Here is a 27,331-nt window from a genome sequence, read left to right as displayed (position 1 = left end):
TAACATTAAATGATAACTTTAGAAGACAAAACAAAATGCAAACTCATCACAGAATGACTGCTAATAAAATAAGTTTCAAAGGAAAAAAATTGTAAAAAAAAAAACCTGGTGGATCATGAATTTTCTCGCAGGTCACAACAATGGAAAATCAAACAAAAAATTCTTATTTACAACTGTAAGCGCCAAATGGAGGTCAACTCTCACCTCAATTCCATAGGCAATTAATCGTATCTGTTATATGTAACCACTCATCTTGTACTGACCCCAGAGCCACCAACACTTTCCTAACATGGCCAGATCTAATGTCAATATTCCATTTGAAGGAGACTGGTGATGGCAAGTTAAATTAAATCTCACAATCTTAAAGAAGAGGAGCAGGGAAATTTGATCACTATTTATAAAATACTAAAGGGTGGAAAGACAAGGTTCACAGAGCCAACCTTTTTAAATTTAGAGAAAATAGAACACAGAGACGTAAGTGGAAATTGTACACAACTGAGTCGAGAAAACGTAAGGAAATGGTCGTACCCTGTTCGAGAGGTCAACAAGTTGAATGACCTGAAAGTAGAAATTATGGAGACCGGCTTCATCTTCAAGAGCAGTTACAACAGAGAGCAAGAACGCCAGGAAAGTAAAAAAAAACAGCTACAGTTTCATAAAGCCATTGAACTTTATGAAGAGCTTGACCTCACTTGCCGTAAGTGACTGTTAGATAATAAGCATTAGTAAGCAAGCACCGCTGACCCAAACATTACAAGCGCTGTAGCTAACTCAGAAAACATTTGCCTCCCCTGCTGTCATCAAGTAGCTGATAACAATATGTTTTGAGTGATAAGCCCTTTCACTATCAGCGGAGTGTCGGGTGACGACGGCTGGTCGAGCCAGTGTCTCTACGAGCTCTGTGACAATAGCCGCTTTCTTGCAGACTGTCACCTGTTTGGCCTGGACGTGTTGTGTCAGCCCGCCAACGCATCTATCACTCTTTCCCAGTCGGAGGTAATCGAAAGATAGAGTCCTGGCAGGACGAGGACAGGAGAGTAAAGCTCCTGAAGAACAAGCAGCGTAAATACCGCTCTGACGCTAACACTTTGCTATCTTCAGTGGCCACCTGAGTAATGACGGGATTCGTAATGCTGCCATAACGTACCCAGGTGGCAGCAGGTGTGATGGTTCGCCAGCATCCAGTCGTCCTGGTCTCGTATTTCTGTTGGAGCTCTCGACCAGCGCGGGCAGCCCTGAGACACTTCCTGCCGACGCTGTCTGGGATACTTTACCTCCACATATAACACAATGGAAATTCGACAATTGGAAGGATCTGTCTTTGAGATACAATGGAATGAGATGGGCGAAGGAGTTAGAAACTTGTGGCGGTGAAGCTGGTGTTGAGTAAATCTGAGTCATACATAGAATGCACATATTAAAAGATTGCTGAAACAGAATTCAAATTGAAAAATATCTGTGTAAAAATGGATATAATCCAAGAAAACACATATTTAATTTTATTAAAAAGTGATTTCAAAAACATTTGATAAGAATATATTTGTGAGCGATTTACGTTTCAAAAAGTGGAGTGCGCATCTGGTAAACGAAGGGGGTTGGGCATCTTGCCGCGTGGATGTAGTGTGCGCTGGAGGCTTGGAGTTAAGGGGCAAGTGGTGCAGGTGTGGAACGATGAAGCAGGTGCGAGGCGTGCTGAGGGCTGGACGATGGGTCTCCACATCGGTGCTTGGTCTCCTCTTGCTGTTGGCCGCGCTTGCAGGAGCTGCGGCCATCCAAGACCTCACAGCTCAACCACAGCTTAGTAGCCACCGTCTTGGGCACTCGGACACCACATCAGAGCCCTCGCCAGGGGTAGTGGCAGCCGCTGTGGTCATGGACGCTGACGGGGTCATGGACGCTGACGGGGTCATGGACGCTGATGGGGTCATGGACGATGACGGGATCATGGACGCTGACGTGGTCATGGACGCTGACGGGGTCATGGACGCTGACGGGGTCATGGACGATGACGGGATCATGGACGCTGACGTGGTCATGGACGCTGACGTGGTCATGGACGCTGACGGGGTCATGGACGCTGACGGGGTCATGGACGCTGACGGGGTCATGGACGCTGACGTGTTTATCACGACGAGGAAAGACCAGGCGAAGCCCATCAGCTATGACGGCACGCCAGGATACGAAAATTCCGTGAGAATTAGTGCACTTTACGAAAATATAAACAGCCAGAGTTCTATAAGTGCAGCAGTCAAAGTTACGGAAGTAACATTGAATCAGACTACCATAACGTACGTTAATCAAACTGTCAACACAGTGACGCCTAATATATTAGATTCATTCGATTATACTAAGACACTCAAGGGCAAATGCTTCTGGAATTTTCTGGTTGGAGATTCTGAAGAAATACCCTTAGATCACCTAGATCCTCTCTTGCTTTATTTACCGTCACACGGGAGGTATGACCAGTCCTTAAATGAACAAAGATCAGAAGAGATTTTATATTCGGGAAAAGACTTTAGTCTTCCTGAGGGCTGCTTATACAAAGAGAGGGGACAGAAAACCGTCGTCTGCACGGGAACAAACATCACCGAGATTCCAGACTTCAATACGGCATGGGATGTAAAGATAAAGAATCTGATCTTCAACCTGACGGGGATTCAAACGGTGACGGACATCACACCCTTGCCCAGGTCACTCACCTCACTCTACTTCTCTAATGGACCTCTGTACCAGTTCAATGGGCAAAAGCTCGACCGGATACCAGGGCTAAACACCCTCTCTCTCGACTACAACACCCTCAACACCTTCAGCTTCGTCTCTGTCTTCAACTCGAGCGACCCACTTGGAGAAATTTCAATCAAGATCTTAAATCTAAAGAATAACCTTATCAGTTACCCTGTAAGTACAAAACCCTTCTTTCTTCATTTTTATAACATTTCGAAAATTATATGCGATCAATCTAAAACCAAAGACCGCGTGCAAAATTTAAATTTCATGTTAAATATACAAAATTCGAGAGGTAATACGTAAGTTAATGTTTAAAGTCAGTCAATATTTAATATTACTTTGTCCGTCCTCGGGTGGAGTTGATATCATATATATGAAAACTCGTCTTTCAACAACCTTTTAGATAATGAGATAACACTTCCTATAATTAGTATTACCTAGCGGAGATCGATAAGGCCATATTTATATTTATTAAAAGATATTATTTAGATATTAAACAAAAAAATTATAAATTCAATAATGATGTAAGCATTACTTGTTGTTAAACGTTAAGAGAAGTCAAGGCAACGACGAGGGAATAAACTGCGTGAGATTATGACACATATTTTCTCATTATAACACGCTCCTGACTGTCTAAGTCAGCTTTATTAACAACTGTAGTGTGGGTGTCAGCTTTAGTAAACATGAGCTATTCCTTTCATCTCACAAAAGTATCTATTCCAGTGCACATAGGTGACCACCATGTCAAGTGTATCTTGCACATACAGAGCTAAGTCCCCGGCTCTCTCTCTCTCAGTCTCCCCTTCCAAAAACTCCAAGCTCGCAATAATGAACCTGTCTTGCCTATAGGCCCTTACCTCACCACCCACGCTCTCCACATCCTCATTATTTCCATTTCAAAGCCAATGTACTGAAGCAGAGGCAAAACCATTCTCTCACTAACCAAATAAATACTCAACTCATACAATTTGAGACCCTCAAAAAACAAAAAATAAACTTGTGAACATTCCATTCCTTACGCGCCACACTCTATTTCACGACGTGATATTCACCATAATGAGTTAGAAATTAATGTTACTCATTAATAAGGCGCTCTGCCATCGCTGCAGAATATCCTCCTCACTCCTTAATGACACAAAGCACTTATTCTCTCAAAAGCAGCGATAATTCACACTACATTCCCATATTTTACTCATTAATGAAAGATCTTTCCTCATAACACAAAGGGGGAATAATTGAGATCACTGTTTCACCCAAGAATTATGAGGAACTACCTCACTACTCACCATATACGAGGCTCTAGTCCCACGTCGACATCCCGTTGCCTGCCCCACAGACCTGATCTTGGACAAGACGTTCGAGACCCTTACACAATGTGTTAACATGGCGCTCCACGAGGAATTTGTTTGATGCCTCGACCCAACGACCGCTGGAGTCACTGCCAATGAGTCACAGGTACTCATACATGCATGGATCGCACCTTAGATTTTCTCTCCCGAACGTCCAGTCACTCGATCCTTTGCACCTGTCGGTATGAGGAGCCTGCAACGTTGTAATTACTTTATCACCTCTCGTGTTCTTGAGCCTATCCTGATAATGTATTCAGTGTCACTTGTGGTTCATTGGTCACATGTCTGTGTGAGGAACCATGCTGCCAGATGGGGTGAGGAAGGACGCCTTTAGTTATGACTGCACAGAAGTGAGCTTTGCGGTATATGAGGTTGGGAGCACCACCGCACAAACACCACGCCACTTACCGATGGGTGAGAAGTGACGCCTTCTTACATATCGGCGTCAAACTAGCAGATAAATAACAGAAAACGGCACAAATACCGTTGATAGGAATGTGGGAGACACTAGAGGAGCAGCTAGGTGTCTCGGCCGCTGCTGATGGGCTTGCTTGACCCCTCAATTGATTCTGTTGTTTTCCGTGACAAATTTGTGTAAATTCATACAGGTCCATATAATATGATTGTTGAATTTTGCTATGTCCTCAGGCGGAATAATAAGTTTTCCCGACATAAGAAATACCCAAGCGGTATGGTTGTTGCTAATTAATTGTACCTATCTTTTATGATTATTAGGGGGACAAAAAAATCTATATTTTACGTAAGCTGCATTTATAGGTGAGTAGATGTTATTAGTTTCAACGTACGAAGTTAAATTATGGGTCACTGTATCCAAGGGTTTTCAACTCATTGATTATAAATGGGTTAATAAATGCATGCAATGTACACCAGGTGATGCAAATGTATTCAGTATTCTTATAAAAAAGTGAAATAAATATTCTAATTTCTACAGACCCATAACAATTGCCACGACAAATTATGAAGTTGTTGAGATTGGGATAATAGATACAATTTAAGATATCTTAATGACTATGAACTATCAATACTGGTTCAAAATGTGACACGGATAAGATATGATGTTAATCTATGATTTCTTTCAGAACTAAGATAAATACAACAAAAGAAGTTCCCAATCCCTTCCCAGGTGTCTTAGGTACTCAGAAATACAGTGACTGCGCGAAGTACTGGAAATCAGTTCGGTAACTAAGAAGAATTATTATAGCACTGTGTACTGTGGACCAGTTTGTGTTCCAATGTGTTTAACATGGGAGTGATTAGCAGTGGGTCAGGCTACTTCAGGGGTGATCACGTCTACTGGTCCCCTCCTCTACGTGGCGCACTCACCATACATTTATACTTCATGGTGGCGCACTCACCATACATTTATGCATCATGGTGGCGCACTCACCATACATTTATACATCATGGTGGCGCACTCACCATACATTTATACATCATGGTGGCGCAATCACCATACATTTCTATCTTGCAAGAAGTTTTAATCATGCAGCTACACTACGCAGCAGTATATGTGTGTGTGTGTGTGTGTGTGTGTGTGAGGAGGAGTGTGAAGATGTGTGTGTGTTACAGCCGGAGCCGCACGGCACCAACGAGACGGTGCTGCCCCGCCTGGAGGTGCTCATCATGAACAACAACCCAATGTCTAACTTGCCGGGGAAGCTCTTCAAGCCTCTCAGGAACAGCCCAGTTACCAGCCTCTTCCTCAGAAACTGCTCCCTCGGACAATTTTGTAAGTACTCACCTAGTTGTGTTTGCGGGGGTTGAGCTTCGGCTCTTTGGTCTCGCCTCTCAACTACATGCACACTCTCGTCTTATTGAGGAATCATCTTACTCCTTCTAGTGTTTTTTGCATCTATAAATCTATGTTATTCTTCATGTATTTGTTGCCCTAAACTCTACTTTTTCTGGAGAGGAGTGATTTTTTTGGGGAGTTTGAGTTGACTAAATATCGGTGCTTTATAATGCTAACATCAACTCTTTAGTTAATAAGTTGGCTGATTGACGACCCTCCACCGTCTCTAGCGTATATAACACGCAACACATTCCTATGTTGCTGACTCTCACGCAACACAGCTCTGTGTTGCTCTGACTCACGCAACACAGCTCTGTGTTGCTCTGACTCTCACGCAACACAGCCCTGTGTTGCTGACTCTCACGCAACACAGCTCTGTGTTGCTGACTCTCACGCAACACAGCTCTGTGTTGCTGACTCACGCAACACAGCTCTGTGTTGCTCTGACTCTCACGCAACACAGCTCTGTGTTGCTGACTCTCACGCAACACAGCTCTGTGTTGCTGACTCTCACGCAACACAGCTCTGTGTTGCTGACTCTCACGCAACACAGCTCTGTGTTGCTGACTCTCACGCAACACAGCTCCCGACACTCTACCGTCAGTATTCTCTAATCCATTGATGTATAGATGTTGCAGCTGTCTTGAGTATCATCGTAACAGACATTAAATGTTGGTAAGAAATGACCTTACACATCTCCACCCTGCACGCCATCATCCTGCACGCCCCCACCCTGCACGCCCCCATCCTGCACGCCCCCATCCTGCACGCCCCTCACCCTGCACGCCCTCACCCTGCACGCCCCTCACCCTGCACGCCCCTCACCCTGCACGCCCCTCACCCTGCACGCCCCTCACCCTGCACGCCCCCACCCTGCACGCCCCCACCCTGCACGCCATCATCCTGCACGCCCCCACCCTGCACGCCCTCACCCTGCACGCCCCTCATCCTGCACGCCCTCACCCTGCACGCCCCTCACCCTGCACGCCCCTCACCCTGCATGCCCCTCACCCTGCACGCCCTCATCCTGCACGCCCCCACCCTGCACGCCCTCACCCTGCATGCCCCTCACCCTGCACGCCCCCATCCTGCACGCCCCCACCCTGCACGCCATCATCCTTCACGCCCCCACCCTGCACGCCATCATCCTGCACGCCCCCACTCAGCACGCCCCCACCCTGCACGCCCTCACCCTGCACGCCCCTCACCCTGCACGCCCCTCACCCTGCACGCCCCTCACCCTGCACGCCCTCACCCTGCACGCCCCTCACCCTGCACGCCCCTCACCCTGCACGCCATCTTCCTACACGCCATCATCCTGCACGCCATCATCCTTCACGCCCCCACCCTGCACGCCCCCACCCTGCACGCCCCCACCCTGCACGCCATCATCCTACACGCCATCATCCTGCACGCCATCATCCTTCACGCCCCTCACCCTGCACGCCATCATCCTGCACGCCATCATCCTGCACGTTTCCGCGCTATATAGATCCAGGAAGTTGTACATATATTGAGCGTTCACCAACACACCTTCCTAGCGGAGCCCATCATCCTGGTCTTACATTTCTCATAACGCTTTTCTTACGTTCAACATGGTCACTCTGCGAACCATTGCCATCTTCACCTTCCACGCCACATCGTGCACATGGACATCTTGCACGTCTCACGCTAAACATCTTCACACTTCCCTTATGTCACCCTGCGTTATCACACCCAGTAGCCACGTCCAAGAACTAACTCCTCCAAACTTGTGTCAACAGCGGGGTCGCCGCTGGAGTACCTGAAGGGGCTGAAGGTGCTGGACCTGAGCAAGAATATGGGTCTGTCGGTGGAGGAGCTGAAGGAGCTGCTGGTGCCGCTCGCTGGGGCCCACCTCGAGCAGCTCTTCCTTAGTAACAACAACTATATCATGGTGCCCACTGCAGCCCTCGAGCAGGTGAGTTATAGCTGTCCATCATAACCCAAAGCTACCAGCACAACCCTCTGCTGCCCACCACAACCCTCTGATGTCCAAAACAACACTTTACTACCCACTACAACTCTCTACTGCCCATTACAACCCTCCGCTACTCAGGGGTTGCCGAAGTTTCTCTTCAGTCTCTCCTTGCGCTCGCGTCCTCTCTGTGTATATCTCTATATTAGCTAGTGTCACAACACTAAACCACACACTACATTTAACTCGTTAGCTAACTCACAACAACCCTATATTTAATTTAACTTTGGCCTGTTATTTCCTTCATGGAACACCGAGGCTCCTGTCTTTCTCCGGTCTTTTCCTGCTGGGCTGAAATAAAGGTGTCATCATACTGTTTATAGTTACCTTACATACGTCTGTGCAGGTCCCCAGCATACTTATGATGATTCGTCCTCCGTTGCAGGTGAACGAGACGCTGCAGATGTTGGACTTGCACGGCTCGGCCTTCGAGTGCCTGGACAACACTTCCTTTCCTCTCATGGCCAACCTTAAAACCCTCAACCTTATGTACAGCCGCATCAACGTGGTAAGTCATCACACCTGCCTTAAGTATGGCTAAATAACCTTGGTGCAGCTGTACCGTAACTTTGACGCAGCTGCACCATAACTTTGGTGCAGCTGTACCGTAACTTTGACACAGCTGCACCATAACACTGACGCAGCTGCGCCATAACACTGACGCAGCTGCACCCCGACTTCCTATAAACCCAGATGAGTTCCTCATATAAGACTGTCTCAACAGATCCGCTACGACACCTTCCAAGGCTTCCCGGCGCTGCAGGAACTCAACCTAGACGGCAACGGGCTGATGACTGTACCGAGCGAGGCCCTCCTGCCCACCCTCACGGTACGCCCACACTACCGCAGGTACCTTCCTAGTCCCACCGGGTACCTTAACTCCAGTAGGTATCTTTCCCTTGCCTTCAGTGGATATCTTCCTCTTCGTAAGTTTCACCCCTTTACCTTAATGGGTAACTTTTCTTAGCTACATATTCCGTCTTGCTCTTTCTCTCTCCTTCCTCGTTTACTTTATATATTCTTCTTTCTATATCCTTCTTCCTCTTCTCTGTTATCTTGTCTCTTTATGTACTCTAACAATCTCTCTCTTTCTCTTTCACTCAGTAGTAGATGAGAGAGAGAGAGAGAGAGAGAGAGAGAGAGAGAGAGAGAGAGAGAGAGAGAGAGAGAGAGAGAGAGAGAGAGAGAGAGAGAGAGAGAGAGAGAGAGAGAGAGAGTGTGTGTGTGTGTGTGTGTGTGTGTGTGTGTGTGTGTGTGTGTGTGTGTGTGTGTGTGTGTGTGTGTGTGTGTGTGTGTGTGTGTGTGCACGCGCGTGATAATCTGGGGTCCAATATAATTACTCCATGGATTAGGTGATCTCATAATGGGTTTTTTAATTATTTAATTAGTGTTATTATTATTATTATTATTGGTCGGGTTAATAATTCTTTCGTTATTCATGAACTCCAAGACAAAGACACACTAGAGGAAGTCAATGTCTAGTACAAGACAAAACCCATACGATAGTCTTGTTTTCTTAATTTCTTTGTTTCTAACATCTGAAATCACTAACAAATGAAATTCTTACTTATTTCATCTAACTCTTCCCCCCCCCCTCTCTCTCTTGCCTTCTATCTTCTCTTATGGCAGCCTTGTCCCTGCCTGTGTGTGTAGTATGTCAATAACTGTATGTGAGTGGTGAGTGACCTGGTGGTGTTGATGACAGGTGTTGACGCTGAGTGGCAACCCCCGCGCCGTGGGCAACAGCGCCCAGGGAACCTTCGACCTGGACACTGTCGACTTCAGTAACATGGCCAAACTTCAGAATCTTAGTTTCGAAGAAGTAAGTTCAGACATTATTTGGTCTCTTGTTCTTTATATCTCTCTCTCTACCCCTGTCTCTCTTCTCCTCCTCCTCCGCTCCTATTTTTTATTTATCTCTGTTTTTTTGTAATTGTTGTCTGGTTTTTGTTTTTCAATTAGTTTGTTCCTTGTGACTGAGTCTAATTGAGTCTTGTTGTCGTCACAAACGTTCAGTGTGTTTGTTATTGGTCACAGAGCGTGTCACTGTTGTGTAAGGGATTGTCCTTGTTATCGCTTCTCATTGGTACAATGTCATGATATTTCTTGACCTTGATGTTGTCTCTACATTTCTTTACAATCTCCTAATAAATTATTATTTGGTGTGTTATGGATGAGTAACTTTTGTTTAGGTTCTTACGTCATGGAGGTTTGTGTTGCTTTTGTGTCCACTTTTGACATGTTCAGTCCCAGCTGGCGCCACACGTGTCAGTCCCAGCTGGCGCCACACGTGTCAGTCCCAGCTGGCGCCACACGTGTCAGTCCCAGCTGGCGCCACACGTGTCAGTCCCAGCTGGCGCCACACGTGTCAGTCCCAGCTGGCGCCACACGTGTCAGTCCCAGCTGGCGCCACACGTGTCAGTCCCAGCTGGCGCCACACGTGTCAGTCCCAGCTGGCGCCACACGTGTCAGTCCCAGCTGGCGCCACACGTCTCAGTCCCAGCTGGCGCCACACGTGTCAGTCCCAGCTGGCGCCACACGTGTCAGTCCCAGCTGGCGCCACACGTGTCAGTCCCAGCTGGCGCCACACGTGTCAGTCCCAGCTGGCGCCACACGTGTCAGTCCCAGCTGGCGCCACACGTCTCAGTCCCAGCTGGCGCCACACGTGTCAGTCCCAGCTGGCGCCACACGTCTCAGTCCCAGCTGGCGCCACACGTGTCAGTGCCAGCTGGCGCCACACGTGTCCTCGGGCCAGTCAACCTGTCCTCAGGCGAGGCTCGTTAAAGCGGCGGCCGTCCTTCAAAACCCATTCATAAATTTTAATATACTATGTAGTAAAACAGGTTTGTTCTCATATATTAGTTAATATTATTATAAATTAAAGATCATTGTATTGTTAGGCGTAGGTTAGGTTAGTGCAGTCCTTCATCAATGTCTTGACCATTAAAGACGCATCCAATAACATCCCAAGCATCAGTCAGTTACTTTAACACAACAAGAGTTTAATCAGGCCTAACCCCGAGCCAGCCATTGACTTCTCACTGTAATGTTGCTTCATTTTTCTCTCTTCAATCGCTACTTCCAGAACTGTTAAGAACATGTTTGGTGTGGCATCACTCACACTGAAGCTTCTACGGTCACCCTCTCTTGCACCAAGCCAAGAGCTCAATGCTTCGCTGTCTTATTATTCCTCCCACAACCATAGTGTGGAATGAACTTGCAAGAACCGTCGGTGAAGCATTTTCCTGACCTCTGGCCAATGTTTAATCTTTCAAGTTTATGCACTTTTAGTGCACAATTTCTGTCTTTGTGTTAAACTATTACATAACGATTAATTTGTCCATATACAGGTACCACTGAGAAAGGTGAAGGTCTCCCACTTCAATGCCCTAATTGACCTCCGCGTCCTCCACCTCTCAAACTGCCAGATCTCATACATCGAGCCCCTCAGCTTCAGGTAAGCCCGTCGTTCCCTCTCCTTGGTCCTGGAATCTATTTCTTCCCCTGTTTCTTTCCCCATTACTTGCCTGTCTTCTTCCATATATATATACCTTTTCACTATTTTTATACCATTTGCATTCAACATGAAGCATTGTCTCTCCAGACAAGTCGTTCATATATACGAGGAACAGTAGAGGCTCCAGGAGGGCTGCTTGGGGAACTCCACTGGCCACGGCCTCCCTTCTCACATCTTTCTCTATGTAGACCCGCGTTTTGTATATCCCAATAAGCTTTCCTCTCTCTCTTAACCCTTCTTGTTCACTTCTCTAGGTTATCTTTCTCTGTACAACCATATTGAAAGTTGGGAGCAGGTGTGTGTGTGAGTGTGAGTGTGGGAGCAGGTGTGTGTGTGGGAGCAGGTGTGAGTGTGGGAGCGGGTTACTATCTTCTTCTTGAGGTTATTTTGAGATGATTTCGGGGCTTTTTAGTGTCCCCGCGGCCCGGTCCTCGGACAGGCCTCCAACCCCAGGAAGCAGCCCGTGACAGCTGACTAACACACAGGTACCTATTTTACTAGGTAACAGGGGGCATAGGGTGAAAGAAACTCTGCCCATTGCCGCCGCCTGGGATCGAACCCGGGACCACAGGATCACAAGTACAGCGTGTTGTTCGCTCGGCCGACCGGCTCCTTGGTACAAAACTGTCTGGTACAAATTCCTGACCCTTACGTGCTTTAACATGAAATATTGTAAACTATTTATAGAGTTAAGACTCCATTATCTCGTTTTTTATCACAATCCACTTGCTAAATACATTACAAATTCTTCCTGACATGTGGTGCTTCTGGCTAAGAACTACCACCTGTGTCCTCTCCTGCTCCCACTCTTGCCTCACAATCTCTCCACTTTACTTCAATGCTCATTCGCTTATAGATACATACGCTCTCCTAAAGCGAAACTTAAAAATAATGGGCTTGTTTCTCTTAATAATAAAACAATCTAAGATAAAATGATCAAACTTAAGCTATGATCCGACCTAACTCAAGTTCCCAGTGATCAGTGATCAGGGGTCATATTACAGCGACAGATCAAAGCAACGATACACGCCTTTATTCTCAGTTAAGAGTGGTCTGTGATGCTGGTGTTGAGAATATGCTTTTTAATCTGAGAATACTGTCAAATATTATGCAGAATATGCAGAGTTGATAATATTCAGTTTATTTACAGTAACTTTAAAACTTCCCATTTTGAAGGTATTGTATCTGTATGTCTCCAAACTTATTTACATTTTTGGTTTTCAGAAATTTGTCGAAGTTGGAGAAGCTCTACTTGATGGGAAATGCAATTCAAATCCTCAGTAATGAGACATTTACTGGTCTCATCAGCCTCACATATCTCGACCTTTCGGACAATACTATAATTTTCCAAACTAATCAAGGCCCCACCTACATGGCCCCAAGAGTCCCCCTCTCGTCAACCGCTGGAACACACAGGTTCTCAGACATGCCCACTGCTCTTGTCAAGGGTAACCACGACAATTCACGCTCTAAGCGTCGCGCGCGTGAAAGTGATAAGTTGTTCAACCTTTACCTGTCAATGATCAGGACTAGTACCCAGCAGGAGAGAGGAGAAGGGCAAGTGCACAAGCCACAAAGGGGATATAAGGAACAGTTATACACATTTCTTCCGTTTAGGGGACTCAAAGAGCTTTCATATCTCGACTTGTCCAAAAACGATATACGAAACATATTCCCTGAGCTTTGGAATGACCTGAGTCATCTTACTTACCTACTTCTAGACTCCAATAATATCAAAGAATGGGATGAACCAAACTTTTCCAACAACACTAAATTAGAGACCCTCTCACTGACGAGAAATTCGCTCACTACTGTAACGCAGGCGATGGTGCAGGACTTCAATAAAGAAAGTCTGATGATGGTGGACCTCCGTTTCAACGAGTTCCAGTGTGGGTGTTCCATAACGAACTTTAACGGTACCCTTAACAGAACACGCTTCGCTTATTGGTCATCGTACCGTTGTACTGAGAACGGTCACATGCTGACCTTCGGCGAGTACATGAAGAACGCCACCTGCAAGGACAACTCCAACAGCTCCACAAGTCACTACGCAAACCACGGCATCAGAATTGTCATCATCAGTGTGTCCGTCGCACTATCTCTGGTCATGACGGTGGTGACGGTCTACTCTAAATGGTGGTGAGTATTACCTCGCTTTTCCAAGTTGTTATTAATATAAGACCATGTATATCTTAAGGCACAAGGGTGTCATTGTCTTCTTTCTTGCGCAAGGTGTAACTCTATCAACCTCTGTTACATGGGGTATTTACTCAACATACAAACATCATTAATGTAAGTACTTACCATAAATGTTCGAATTCATCATTTGATTTCAAGTTAAATAAAGCACTGGCTACCTGCTATGGAACACTTGGGCAGCCTTGGTGGCTAAGTGGATTAGGTGACGAGAGGATTTCTCTTAGAGCTGATTGGTAAGTCGAGTGGGGATCACATCTTCCAGTCTGAAGTTTAAAGTCAGATATCAGGTGGAGCGCCAGCTGGTGACGATGCACCAAGACATCAGATATTCACCAAGAACAATGAATCACAGCCAGGCCAAGAGGATACCGGGAGGCCCAGGGTTGCCAGAGTGGGCTAAAAAGCAACGGACTTGTACAAGAAGAGTGAGCTGTTGAAGCACAGTTAATGTTATTGTATAGTCGTACCGACGGCCCAACGTTCTGATTACCGTCAATAAGAACGTTGGAATGGAGGATCTCCATTTCGCTGGAATAGTGATCACATTCCCAATCCTGCAGTAAGTCTACTTTCGGTTCCTGAGACTTTCCCTGCTGTAGGGGGTACCTGTCAGTAGATGTGAGGCCTGCTCTCTCCCACAGGTACGTGCGCTACGTCATCTACAACATCAGGATACGGACGATGACGCATAAGGCAGAGGGCGACAAGTATCTCTACGACACCTTCGTCTGCTACTCCCAGAGCGACCGGCAGTGGGTGTTCGAACATCTCCTGTTGAAGCTTGAAGATGGAGGGAGGTAAGCTTGCACTTGTGCCTCCACCATGCTTATTTTATACTATATGTATATAAGCAGAGTGCTGCTAATGAAGCAAGTAGCAGCACTCTGCTGCTACTTGCTGCACTCTTGCCTGCTGTTTGATCACAGAAAAATATGTGAAAAATAAAGAAAACATCAGGTTTAGTGACAAATATTTATTATATGCTCCCTCGTATTTTTCCTTGTGCGTGCAGGTACCGAGTGTGTGTACACGAGCGAGACTTCACGGTGGGCCAGGAGATCACAGAGAACATCATCAGCTGTATTGAGCTCTCCCGCAAGGTGAGGCGCTGGACACCATGATGTTTGCGGCACCCTCTCGGCTGCTACTTGCTTCACGCTCTCGGATGTTACTTGCTTCAAGCACTCTGCTACTACTTGCTTCACTCACGTCTGCTACTTGTTTCACCTGTCATTACTTACTGTTGTGCCCAGCCTATAACTCGTTAGTGTTGCATCATTCTCTCCTTCCCTACTGCAACTTGTTTTAGCCTCACCGAAGCACAATATCCCGCCTCCCTCTCTATCAACCGTTACTCACCTCACTCACTAGTTACTCTACTCTTCTAGATGGGCCTGTCACCCGAGCCACGCCTAGTACTAGTTTAATTATATCATTGTGTGCTCTCGTGACTTGTAACTTTTAACATTTAATGTTGTGTAACGCGTTATCTTCCACCGCCTCACTTATTCTCACCCATTGCAAATATTGACGACTCTTACACCGAAGAAGTTTCTTCTCACATCCTCGTTACCATCTCGTGGTGATTCTTTCCTAGCGCGCACACACACACACACACACACACACATTAAGTGAGAAGGTGGTGGAGGCCAAACCCGTCAGTAGTTTCAAAGCATTATACGACAAAGAGTATTAGGAAGACGGGACACCACGAGCGTAACTCTCATTCTGTAACTACACTTAGGTAATTACACACACACATACATGGTGCTGAATACTGCAACCTGTTTCAGTACTTGCAGTTAGGCCTAACACCCCGCGCAACATTACAAGGTGTGGTGTTAGAGTGATGCATCACGTTGTCTCCTGCAGGTGATTGTTGTGTTGACGCCCGCCTTCGTGGAGAGCAGCTGGTGCATGTTCGAGCTGCAGATGGTCAGCAACAGGATACTGGACGAGCGCAAGTGTAAGCTCATACTGGTGCTGCTGGAGTGTATCCCAGAGGAGAAGCAGACCAAGAAGCTGCGGCTCCTGCTCAAGACCCGCACTTACCTCGCCTGGGTTACCGACGCCGAAGGACAGCGACTCTTCTGGGCCAGATTACTCAAGACTATTTCTAAGCCCTTAGCCACCGAGGCGGCCGTGTACACGAGCCACATGTAGTCCATAACTTGTCGTCCTGCCTCTCTCTCACTTCCTACTGTCACGCCTAGTCTTTCCCACCACGAGACTTTCCCACCAGTAGCCTTTCCCACCAGTAGACTTTCCCATGGGAATGCCTCACTTCCTGCCCTGCCAACTTCACGGGGAGCGTCCACAGTCCTTATACATTAACAACCACCCGCCATATGTAAGTCTCACCTTCATCTTGAGCTGTCACCATTGTCACCATCAGTTACTGACACCATCACTCACAGTAGGTCACCACAGCGCGCCCCGCTCATCACCATCGCACTCTGTCTTGCAGTTCGATTAAGATAGGTAGTGTTAAGATGCTTTAGTTAAGGTTTAAGTTTAAGTTAGTACGGATCGCCTTTAAAAACATTTGTGTGTGTAGCAAATTTTAACAGGCCATAATGTCAGCCGTTACCACTGTACCACACCTGGCCACGACCACCACTGTACCACACCTGGCCAATGTGGTCTATGGGAGTAACGGCTGATGACGGCGGTGTTACCAGAGTCGTTATATCGGATGCGTCACCTGGTGAGGGTTCTGTAGTCCTCTCGTGCTTTTAGCTCTGTCTATTAGAATTTCAGTTGCTATTGGTCGGTCAGAAAGCATACTTAAGTAGCGTCTACTACACGCTGATGAGCGTGCTATACTTAACGCTGTAAATCCTCTCTACCTCCAACAGGCGCGCAAGGCTGACACACAGCCCTCAATAATAGCTGACCTCAGCGAGGCAGAGGACCAATCATCTTATATTATAGTTTATATAATAGTTGTCCCTCTTAAAATTAAGAGGGACAAACACAGGGTGTAGCGTGCCTGGGAGTGAAGGTATTGTGCGGTGCATCATGTTGGGATGACTTGGGCTCTCAGGGTACATGTTCCTAGCTACATAAATGTTGGTAATGGAATCCTAGCGAGTGCTTTCTAGCTTTACTTACTGTCCCATCAAACTGGGATTATAAAATACTCTAGTTCACGCTAGTCAGGAAAAATGACTCCCAAATCTTTATTACATTCTGCAGGTTATGTAAGCCGCCCCCCCCTTGTCTTCCACACTGCCACACCTGTTGTCCCCCACACTGTCACACCTGTTGTCCCCCACACTGTCACACCTGTTGTCCTCCACACTGCCACACCTGTTGTCCTCCACACTGCCACACCTGTTGTCCTCCACACTGCCTGCCACACCTGTTGTCCTCCACACTGCCACACCTGTTGTCCTCCACACTGCCACACCTGTTGTCCTCCACACTGCCACACCTGTTGTCCTCCACACTGCTCTAGAACTGCACCACTACTTACTGTTTGACAAATGTTCGACGGGCGCCACAGTGAGGGTCAACAGGCACTGTGTGACACCGTAGACCATCACAGTCTCACACACCTTCTTGAGCGCCTGGCACCAACCTCTTTACCAACTGTACTGGTCATTGTGCAGTGCTGGGATGGGCTCACCACATGGGCTCACCACATGGGCTCAATGTGAGGGCTCATATTATGGGCTCAAAATATTAATGTAATGTTCCACAACGTGTTACACATGCTATATTTTTGTCGAATAATACCTGAGAATACTGGTTATAAATATAAAACTGAATGTAAATATAATTACACATTATTTGGGAAAAACTTTTTTCATTTTTATTATTACCCGTCAAAGTTGTGTGTGTAAATATTGTGTAGTGAGTGTGTCAGACGGGAGAGTAGGTTAGCGAGGGGTGCCCGTCTCCTACTGATGCCTATCTAGTGGTTAACACACCCTCCTCACTCCTCATTAAGGGTTAATGAACCATATATTGAGACTAATAAACATGTTAATATACACTATATCTCTGATGTTCGTTTGTATAGTTTGTTCTCCGAAAATATTAACCAGGCGAGAACAACGGTGTACACTGTTAGTGAATGAAAGCAAGTAAACCCATGGAGATCAAAAGGGATAAATGTGAATAATAGTAACACATTCCAATGTAGATATTTCAGTGCAAATTATCTCCAGAGAGAGACACGCACCTAGGCCCAGGACCACAAGCCCAGGACCACAAGCCCAGGACCACAAGCCCAGGACCACAAGCCCAGGACCACACGCCCAGGACCACAAGCCCAGGACCACAAGCCCACCCCTCCACAGTGTTCCTGCTGGCCTCTCACCACTCACCAGCCCCCTGGTCTCCTTCACTTTAGTTAGGGCTCCGTTGTACAGTTCCTCTATAATAGTTCCCTTTGTCCAGAACAGGAAGCCGTTTAGGCTTATTGAGAACCCCCACCCCCCCACCCCTAGACAACTACGTATTATCACCCAAGAAACACCCCGCAACAGCTGCCAAACTGCCAGGTTTGTGTTTACTGTTAGGTGAAGATCAGGCACCAGGTGTGAGGCAACACCTTAGCTGACTACACTAAGTCACGTCACGGGAAGAGGATCTCTTGCTCTCATAGATCATGTGTTGGCTTTGTAGCAAAGAATTAGCACTTAGGACTTCACCCTAAGTCTGAATTCATGAACGACGCTCCACTCTGGTTTCTTGCCACTAGCGTGAGAAGACCTGTTTACACCACTCTCTTGCCGTTACAGCACGTATATTAGAGTCGAGTTGGTAGTTATGCCGCCTAAATGATGTCCAGTTGTTGTTAAGCATCTGCGAGTTGTTAACTATGTTGTCACCCATTGTTTCATGATGGCGGCGTGACTGAGTGTTTGGGGGAGAACAACACCTGCGGTCTTCACAACTCAGGAGATTCTGTGCTACCTGAGGTGTTGGAAGCTGGAGACTCCACACACTTATGGACCTCTCCTCACCTGTTGGTCACATAATTCATCCAACCATCTTTGCAAAATAAAAATAATATAAATTTCTCTAAATATATTGGTATAGTTTACAATTAAGACATTCAACTGGGCACTTTGTCTTATCACTAATTAGTACATTAATCCACTATACAATGTTTGCTTTCGTTCTCGACTCGCATCGTGGATCCCGGATTCGATTCCCGACTGGGACCGATATAGTTGGGCAAGTTTTCCTTCACCTAATGCTTTTGTACACCTAGCAGTAAATAGGTTCCCCGGGAGTTAGGCTACTGCAATGGGATTGTTGCATCCTTGGGAGAGTCAGCAGTTGAGTCCCCCCCCCCTCCCCCCCCAGGGTCGCGGGGAGGGACTCAAGCATATACTGTATATATATATATATATATATATATATATATATATATATATATATATATATATATATATATATATATATATATATATATATATATGCCTCGTGATGTGTAGTGCCTCGCTTATGTCGCCTGCTGTGACGTGATGTGTAGTGCCTCGCCTGCTATCGCTGTACCTATCGATGATTTCTGTGTTGTTTGCTGAGACTTCTCTGGTGATGGTCTGGTTGTGAGAAGAGATTATATGTTCCTTGATAGAGCCCTGTTGTTTATGCATTGTTAATTGCCTGGAAAGAGATGTTATTGTCTTGCCTATATACTGAGTTCTTTGGGGCTTACAATCCCCAAGTGGGCATTTAAAGGCATAGACGACGTTGGTTTCTTTCAAGGCGTTCTGCTTGGTGTCTGGGGAGTTTTTCATGAGTTCATTGGTAATTTTTTTGGTTTTAAAGTAAATTGTCAATTGTATTTTCTGATTTTTGTCTGAAGGGATAACGTTCCTATCAACAATATCTTTCAGGACCCTTTCCTCGGTTTTATGAGCCGTCGAAAAGAAGTTCTTGTAAAATAGTCTAATAGGGGGTACAAGTGCTGTGTTGGTTAACTCTTCAGAGGTTGCACATGGCGTTTCATCTTTCTTTATGATATCTTCAACAAAACCGTTAGAGAAGCCGTTGTTGACTAGGACCTGCCATACCCTACAGAGTTCTTCATCGACTTGCTTCCATCCTGAGCTGTGGCTGAGAGCACAGTCGATGTAAGTGTTGACAACACTCCTCTTGTACCTGTCTGGACAGTCACTATTGACATTGAGGCACATTCCTATGTTTGTTTCCTTAGTGGAGACGGCAGTGTGGAAGCCTCCGCTTCTTTCCGTGACTGTTACATCCAGAAAGGGCAGATTCCCGTTATTCTCCATCTCGTAAGTGAAACTCAACACAGAATTCCGCTCAAATGCCTCCTTCAGCTGCTGCAGACATCTGGCATCAGGTAATGCCAGATGCCTGCACGCCAGATGTCCTGATGCCCGACCCTGCAAACTAAACTAAGTAAATACAACTAGGTGAGTACACACACAGGGTGCCTGTTCCCTACAACGGATATTAATGCTGCAATATTTAGGTCTGTCCTGTAATTACATTTTCTTTAGCAATAATCTACTAATATAGAAAATGATCTAAAATTAAATTTTGAGGGATAACTAAATATGTATTGTTAGCTCACTCATGTTGCCTAGAAAATGTCACTTAGTACCTTTACAGTCTAAACTTGTAAGGGCTCCATCTGATTTATACACACGAATGAAATATATTTAATATTTATAGTAATTTTATATTATTGTTCAGTAAGATTTGGTGAAGTTTTCATTACAATAGAACAAGCTTCGTCAAGCTTCCTCTAGCCACACACAACAAATTAAAATAAAATAAATTTATAACTGTTTATTCAGGTAAGGTACATACATACAAGAGGTTTTACAAAAATTGATAGATTTATAGATAGAGATAGTACATACAATGCCTAAAGCCACTATTACGCAAAGCGTTTCGGGCAGAAATTAAATGATATATTTACTGAATATGAACTACACTCACTTTTGTATAAAGGTAAAGCCATATCTCCTGAGGATAGAATTCTTACGATACACCGTGATACTGTGAGTGGAGGAGTGAGTGGAGACACCGGGGAGTAAGAGTGGAGGGAGGCGGATACCAGTAACCACACTCAATCACTCACCGGGGAGTGAGAGTGGAGGGAGGCAGGTGGGGAGCACAGAAGGAAGAGACCCAGCACGGAGGTGTGACCTGCGCCACCAACACCAGCCTCACCTCTCAACGGATCACCTCATATAATTGTTTTATTGTAAAACTACCTACTGAACTGATTGTTTCAGTCATTTTGTCCGGAGACAGGCATGCAAGCAGCGTGTTTACCTGAAGGCTACTAATACTAGTGGCCTTAACGAGGACAGGAAGCCGGCCCCCTTGTTAAAGGTCTCCCCTTTGACAAGCCGGCGGCTTATCAAAGGTTTATATAATAATAATAAAATTTGTGTCTGGGGGACAGGCAGCCAGAGTTTTCTTTAATATATATATATATATATATATATATATATATATATATATATATATATATATATATATATATATATATATATATATATTGCATTTATTTATATATACAAGAGTTCTTACATTCTTGTCAGCCACTAGTACGCATAGCGCTCCGGCAAGTCCTTATTCCTAATTCTGACACACATTTCCAGGAAGCAGTCCGTAAGAGCTGTCTAACTCCCAGGTACCTATTTAATGCTAGGTGAACAGACCATCAGGGTCAAAGAAACTGCCCATTTGTTTCCGCCTCCGCCGGGGATGGAACACGGACCCTTGGGACTACGAATCCCGAGCACAGTCCCCTCAGCCGTCAGGGCCCCATACATTCATATTCATGTATTCATACATGGGGGTCTCGGGTCATGCTTACCGTGCTTCCTTCCCGACCTTATGTCCTCCCTGACCTTCCTGACCTTCCGTCCTCCCTGACCTTCTGACCTTCCTGACCTTCCGTCCTCCCTGACCTTCCGTCCTTCCTGACCTTCCGTCCTCCCTGTCCTTCCTGACCTTCCGTCCTCCCTGACCTTCCGTCCTCCCTGACCTTCCGTCCTTCCTGACCTTCCGTCCTCCCTGACCTTCCTGACCTTCCGTCCTCCCTGCACAATTCTCTCGTGCTCTCGCACTATGACACTGGGTGGGGTTGGTGGGGGGGGGGGGGGGTAGGTGGAGGTCGGGCGGGAAGTAATTACAAAGGTGAAATACCTTGGTCCAACAGCCCAGCCCACTACTTAACTACCCCTCACCCTCCCGAGGACTCTGCTCAATAACGACAGCAGTGGCTGGTTGGAGGCAGGAGGGAGGTGGGCGAGGCACCGCAAGACGGATATTATTGGATATTATGAGGTATTACTGAGTGTTTGAGAATCTTGAGAGGAACCGCACGCCTCACCTCAAAAGCAATATCCCAGCTTACCTGCTGTAAGCCAGCCAGGTGCAACCCAAGAGTACAGACACCTCAGAGGTGTGAGGTTGTTACATGTAGAAAGATTATAGTACGAAGATTTTAATAGCAAAGTAATAGTAGGAAGATTTATTGTAGAATGTTATGTAGTAAAGATACAGATAGCATGATAATACAGTAGTAGAGATACATACAGCTAGATAATACAGTAGTAGAGATACAGAGAACAAGATAATAAAGTAGTAGAGATACAGACAACAAGATAATACAGTAGTAGATACAGACAAGATAATACAGTAGTAGATACAGACAACAAAATAATTCAGTTGTAGAGATACAGACAGCAAGATACAGTAATATGAAGATGCTGGTTTCTGAAAGATACAGAAAACAGAACTGCAGTACAAAAATAAAATGCAAGAAGCCAAGAGTAGCAGACACAAGTAGCACAAGGATGCCGGGAGCAAGTAGCCAGGTAGTAGTGTGATATAAGTAGCCTGCTAGTAGCATTGTCCTAAACGCTGTGCGTATTAGTGACTTTAGGTGTTGTGTGTACTAGCTCTATCTAGTAATCCAACAGTATATTTGTAACTCATCTTCTATGTACTTTAACCTGAATAAACATTTGAATGCAGGTAACTAGGTAGTAGGAGGATGCAGGTAGTAGGATGATACAAGTAGCTAGATAGTATGATAATACAGGTAGCCAGGTAGTTAAGTAGTAGGATGACACAGGTAGCCAGGTCTAGGTAGTAGGACTGTAGCACCCAGGAAAACCTAGCCCCTTCTCCTGGGAGAGGTCAGGTCCTATATGACCTTTACCACCTGCAGTCATTGAAGTGCTGACGGATCATGTTTTGCAGATATCTTAATGGATCACTCCTTGCCATGCTGAGTCAGGGTTAGTCCTTGCACCTCATCTCTCTCTCTGTTTCCTTCTTGCTCTCTTTCTCCTCTCTCACCCTTCCCTAATTCTCCTCTCTCCTGCTTTTCCTGGCTAGTATGGATAAAAGGTCAGGAGGTTGACCTCGCCGATCAATCGTTAAGAGTTAATCTGGTCAAAACTCAAGTCAAACAACTGTAATTGAAATTCCTATAGAATGCTGAGTGGAATGCTTTGACTGAGGTTATAATGAGATAGATAAGATGCTCTTGGGTGAGCCGACACTACAAGTTCTGACAGTACAAGTCGCTAAACTACAAGCCATCAACTTGTAATTGGGAACAAGTTAACAACTACATAAGCTTGCATTAGTTGGGGCGGTTTCAGGTATATAAACCCCGGGGTATGATGATAGAATTTAGAGTAACTGTTGGTAGTGACTGGAGCAGGTCTGTGTTATCAAGAAGCCGGGTAGAGCTTCCTGGTAGAGCCGGGTATAGGGTCCCTGCCCTCCACAGGTAGAGAGAGGGCAGGGACTCTCCAGGGGTTGAGAGGCCCTGGTCAAAAGGTAACGTGTTATATCTCTGATGTTATTGTCCATGTCTAACTTACACATCATTGTCAGTAGTAAGGCAGGAGTAGATTAGGGATTTTTGGTGAATACCATAATATCCATTAAATAAAATCTTGTTAATTCCCATCTTAGTGTGTCTGGTTCTCCCCAACTGTCGTCTCTGGTGTACGTCATCATGGACGTTGAACCTCCTTGTTAGAACCTTCCAAAAGTGTCCAGCATTAAATTGTCTAATATAACTGTCAGTAACTGATTACATCCAAAGAAGAGATCTCTCCCGGTCTCAGCAGTAATTATCAATCCCTGTGGTTGAAAATATATACAAAGTCAACATGTCAAGCGCCCTCTTTTATAAGGTCAAAGTTTTATAAAAAAAAAAGGTCGCAGTGGTGTCCCCCATAAATCACTGGCGATCCACTGATTAGTAATTATCAAATTTTTAATATCCTGAACTCTTATAGTAACGAATGTAATGGGGTGGCGGCAGCCGGTTCTCCTTTGAATTGAGATTAAACATTTCCTTGAACGTACCATTGGTTCTGTGCCAGACTAGCAGTAACAGGTTACATTCAACTGTAAATAAAGATTATTATATAAGGAAATATATTTAAAAGCACCACAGTATAAACCTACAGTGGTACAGTGGTATCAAGTAGGTGTTACAAGGGTAGCAGGTGTTACAGGATGATACAAGTAACCAGGTAGTAGGATGATACCGGTAACCAGGTAGTGGCATGATACAGGTAACCAGGTGGTAGGATGATACAGGTAACCAGGTAGTGGCATGATACAAGTAGTAGGATGACACAAGTAGCGTTAGAGGTAGTTGGAAGAAGCAGCAGGTACGAGGCAAGTAATAACACATAAGTGTTAAGATAATATGAAGATACAGAGGCAGGAAAGTGGAAGAAGGAAGGTACATGTTGGAGATAAGACGCCCAACACCTCCTCCATGATTGCACATAAGTAACGAACGTTGAAGCGCTGGTTCAGAGGATTGTTTACATTTATTCCTTGTATCCCACGTGAGGGCCAATACCTGCAACCGATAAAATATGCAATATTTCCCAGCGAGTGAAGCAGGGAGAGGGGCGAGCTCGGAGGTTTCGCGGGTGTTTCGGTGTGTCTGATCATCTTGCGCTGCCATACCTTTCAGTTACCTTGCGTTGGTTCCTTGTCTCAAAGTCCCCATGACCACTCTCTGGCCAGGGCACCTAGTTGGTGGTCTGGTCAACCAGGTTGTTAGATGCAGCCGCTACCCAACTGACGTATGAATCACAGCCCGGTTGATCGGAGATGCTTTGGAGGTGTTTATCAACTTCTCTTTAAACACCATGTGAGGTCGGTTAGTTATGCCCCTTATGGTCAGTGTTAAAAAGTCTTGGTCCCTTGATGTTGAATTCTCCTCTACTTCTGGAATGAGGCTTTGAGAACGAGAACAGCGCCTCTACTTTTCAATGAGACCTTTTTGCATTTTCTTACATTTCTCGTGTAGCGATATTTCCGCGTGAAAATATATATATATATATATATATATATATATATATATATATATATATATATATATATATATATATATATATATATATATATATATATATATGCGAACAAGCCTGAATGGTCCCCAGGACAATATGCAACTGAAAACTCACACCCCAGAAGTGACTCGAACCCATACTCCCAGAAGCAACGCAACTGGTATGTACAAGACGCCTTAATCCACTTGACCATCACGACCGGACATAATGAGGTGATAGCCGAGGCTATTTGAACCACCCCACCGCCGGCACTCGGATAGTAATCTTGGGCATAGCATGATGGTCAAGTGGATTAAGGCGTCTTGTACATACCAGTTGCGTTGCTTCTGGGAGTATGGGTTCGAGTCACTTCTGGGGTGTGAGTTTTCAGTTATATATATATATATATATATATATATATGTCGTACCTAGTAGCCAGAACTCACTTCTCAGCCTACTATTCAAGGCCCGATTTGCCTAATAAGCCAAGTTTTCCTGAATTAATATATTTACTATAATTTTTTTCTTATGAAATGATAAAGCAACCCTTTTCTCTATGTATGAGGTCAATTTTTTTTTATTGGAGTTAAAATTAACGTAGATATATGACCGAACCTAACCAACCCTACCTAACCTAACCTAACCTATATTTATAGGTAAGGTTAGGTTAGGTAGCCAAAAAAAGCTAGGTTAGGTTAGGTTAGGTAGGTTAGGTAGACGAAAAAACATTAATTCATGAAAACTTGGCTTATTAGGCAAATCGGGCCTTGAATAGTAGGCTGAGAAGTGCGTTCTGGCTATTAGGTACGACATATATATATATATATATATATATATATATATATATATATATATATATATATATATATATATATATATATATATATATATGTATATATATATATATATTAGTATATTTTGGTAGCAGTCTTTCCTGTAGACATATATTATTAAATATGACCGAAAAAGTAAGATTAATAATTCTAACACGAATTTTCTCAATCTTTCGTACATTACGCTTCACTGTTGGAGGTAAATCAAAAATTTGGAGAATTGATTTTTGATTTACCTCTAACAGTGAAGCGTAATGTACGAAAGATTGAGAAAATTCGTGTTAGAATTATTAATCTTACTTTTTCGGTCATATTTAATAATATATATGAATGAAAACTCACACCCCAGAGTGACTCGAACCCATACTCCCAGAAGCAACGCAACTGGTAACTACAGGGCGCCTTAATCCGCTTGACCATCACGGCCGTCAAAAGGAAGTGATAGCCGAGGCTATTTGAGCCACTTCCCCGACGGCAACTCGGATGGTAATCTTGGGCATAGCATTTCACCAAATCACCTCATTCTTTGGGGCACACGTGAGGAACACAAATGCGAACAAGCCTGAATGGTCCCCAGGACTATATGCGAATGAAAACTCACACCCCAGAAGTGACTCGAACCCATACTCCCAGAAGCAACGCAACTGGTAACTACAGGGCGCCTTAATCCGCTTGACCATCACGGCCGTCAAAATGAAGTGATAGCCGAGGCTATTTGAGCCACTTCCCCGACGGCAACTCGGATGGTAATCTTGGGCATAGCATTTCACCAAATCACCTCATTCTTTGGGGCACACGTGAGGAACACAAATGCGAACAAGCCTGAATGGTCCCCAGGACTATATGCGAATGAAAACTCACACCCCAGAAGTGACTCGAACCCATACTCCCAGAAGCAACGCAACTGGTAACTACAGGGCGCCTTAATCCGCTTGACCATCACGGCCGTCAAAAGGAAGTGATAGCCGAGGCTATTTGAGCCACTTCCCCGACGGCAACTCGGATGGTAATCTTGGGCATAGCATTTCACCAAATCACCTCATTCTTTGGGGCACACGTGAGGAACACAAATGCGAACAAGCCTGAATGGTCCCCAGGACTATATGCGAATGAAAACTCACACCCCAGAAGTGACTCGAACCCATACTCCCAGAAGCAACGCAACTGGTAACTACAGGGCGCCTTAATCCGCTTGACCATCACGGCCGTCAAAAGGAAGTGATAGCCGAGGCTATTTGAGCCACTTCCCCGACGGCAACTCGGATGGTAATCTTGGGCATAGCATTTCACCAAATCACCTCATTCTTTGGGGCACACGTGAGGAACACAAATGCGAACAAGCCTGAATGGTCCCCAGGACTATATGCGAATGAAAACTCACACCCCAGAAGTGACTCGAACCCATACTCCCAGAAGCAACGCAACTGGTAACTACAGGGCGCCTTAATCCGCTTGACCATCACGGCCGTCAAAAGGAAGTGATAGCCGAGGCTATTTGAGCCACTTCCCCGACGGCAACTCGGATGGTAATCTTGGGCATAGCATTTCACCAAATCACCTCATTCTTTGG

At 45.3% G+C, this 27,331-nt stretch overlaps 1 protein-coding gene and 1 long non-coding RNA gene across 2 annotated transcripts in view; one reads left to right on the top strand and one right to left on the bottom strand.

The window, feature by feature from the left end:
- The window catches only part of LOC138365188 (uncharacterized), a 100,341-nt gene that overhangs the window by 23,700 nt on the left and 49,310 nt on the right, over window positions 1-27,331 (bottom strand). The window lies entirely within an intron of this gene.
- Window positions 862-17,411, top strand: LOC123759981 (toll-like receptor 6). The gene is made up of 11 exons (XM_045745269.2): window positions 862-2,898; window positions 5,667-5,826; window positions 7,653-7,828; window positions 8,271-8,393; window positions 8,610-8,714; window positions 9,591-9,707; window positions 11,236-11,342; window positions 12,627-13,541; window positions 14,243-14,398; window positions 14,614-14,701; window positions 15,474-17,411. The coding sequence occupies exons 1-11, from the start codon at window positions 1,672-1,674 to the stop codon at window positions 15,762-15,764; spliced, it is 3,465 nt and encodes a 1,154-aa protein (XP_045601225.2). The 5' UTR covers window positions 862-1,671; the 3' UTR covers window positions 15,765-17,411.

Source organism: Procambarus clarkii, chromosome 16, assembly GCF_040958095.1.
Source record: "Procambarus clarkii isolate CNS0578487 chromosome 16, FALCON_Pclarkii_2.0, whole genome shotgun sequence".
In the NCBI taxonomy this organism is placed as follows: domain Eukaryota; kingdom Metazoa; phylum Arthropoda; class Malacostraca; order Decapoda; family Cambaridae; genus Procambarus; species Procambarus clarkii.
This window is presented reverse-complemented; position numbering and strand designations above follow the sequence as displayed.

What these genes read in the sequence shown, in the direction of transcription:
- LOC123759981 (XM_045745269.2), top strand. Translation starts at nt 1,672, where the DNA reads ATGAAGCAGGTGCGAGGCGTGCTGAGGGCTGGACGATGGGTCTCCACA. An exon ending in ATCGAGCCCCTCAGCTTCAG is followed by an intron (nt 11,343 to 12,626) that starts GTAAGCCCGTCG and finishes TTTGGTTTTCAG; the next exon opens with AAATTTGTCGAAGTTGGAGA. An exon ending in GTATTGAGCTCTCCCGCAAG is followed by an intron (nt 14,702 to 15,473) that starts GTGAGGCGCTGG and finishes TGTCTCCTGCAG; the next exon opens with GTGATTGTTGTGTTGACGCC.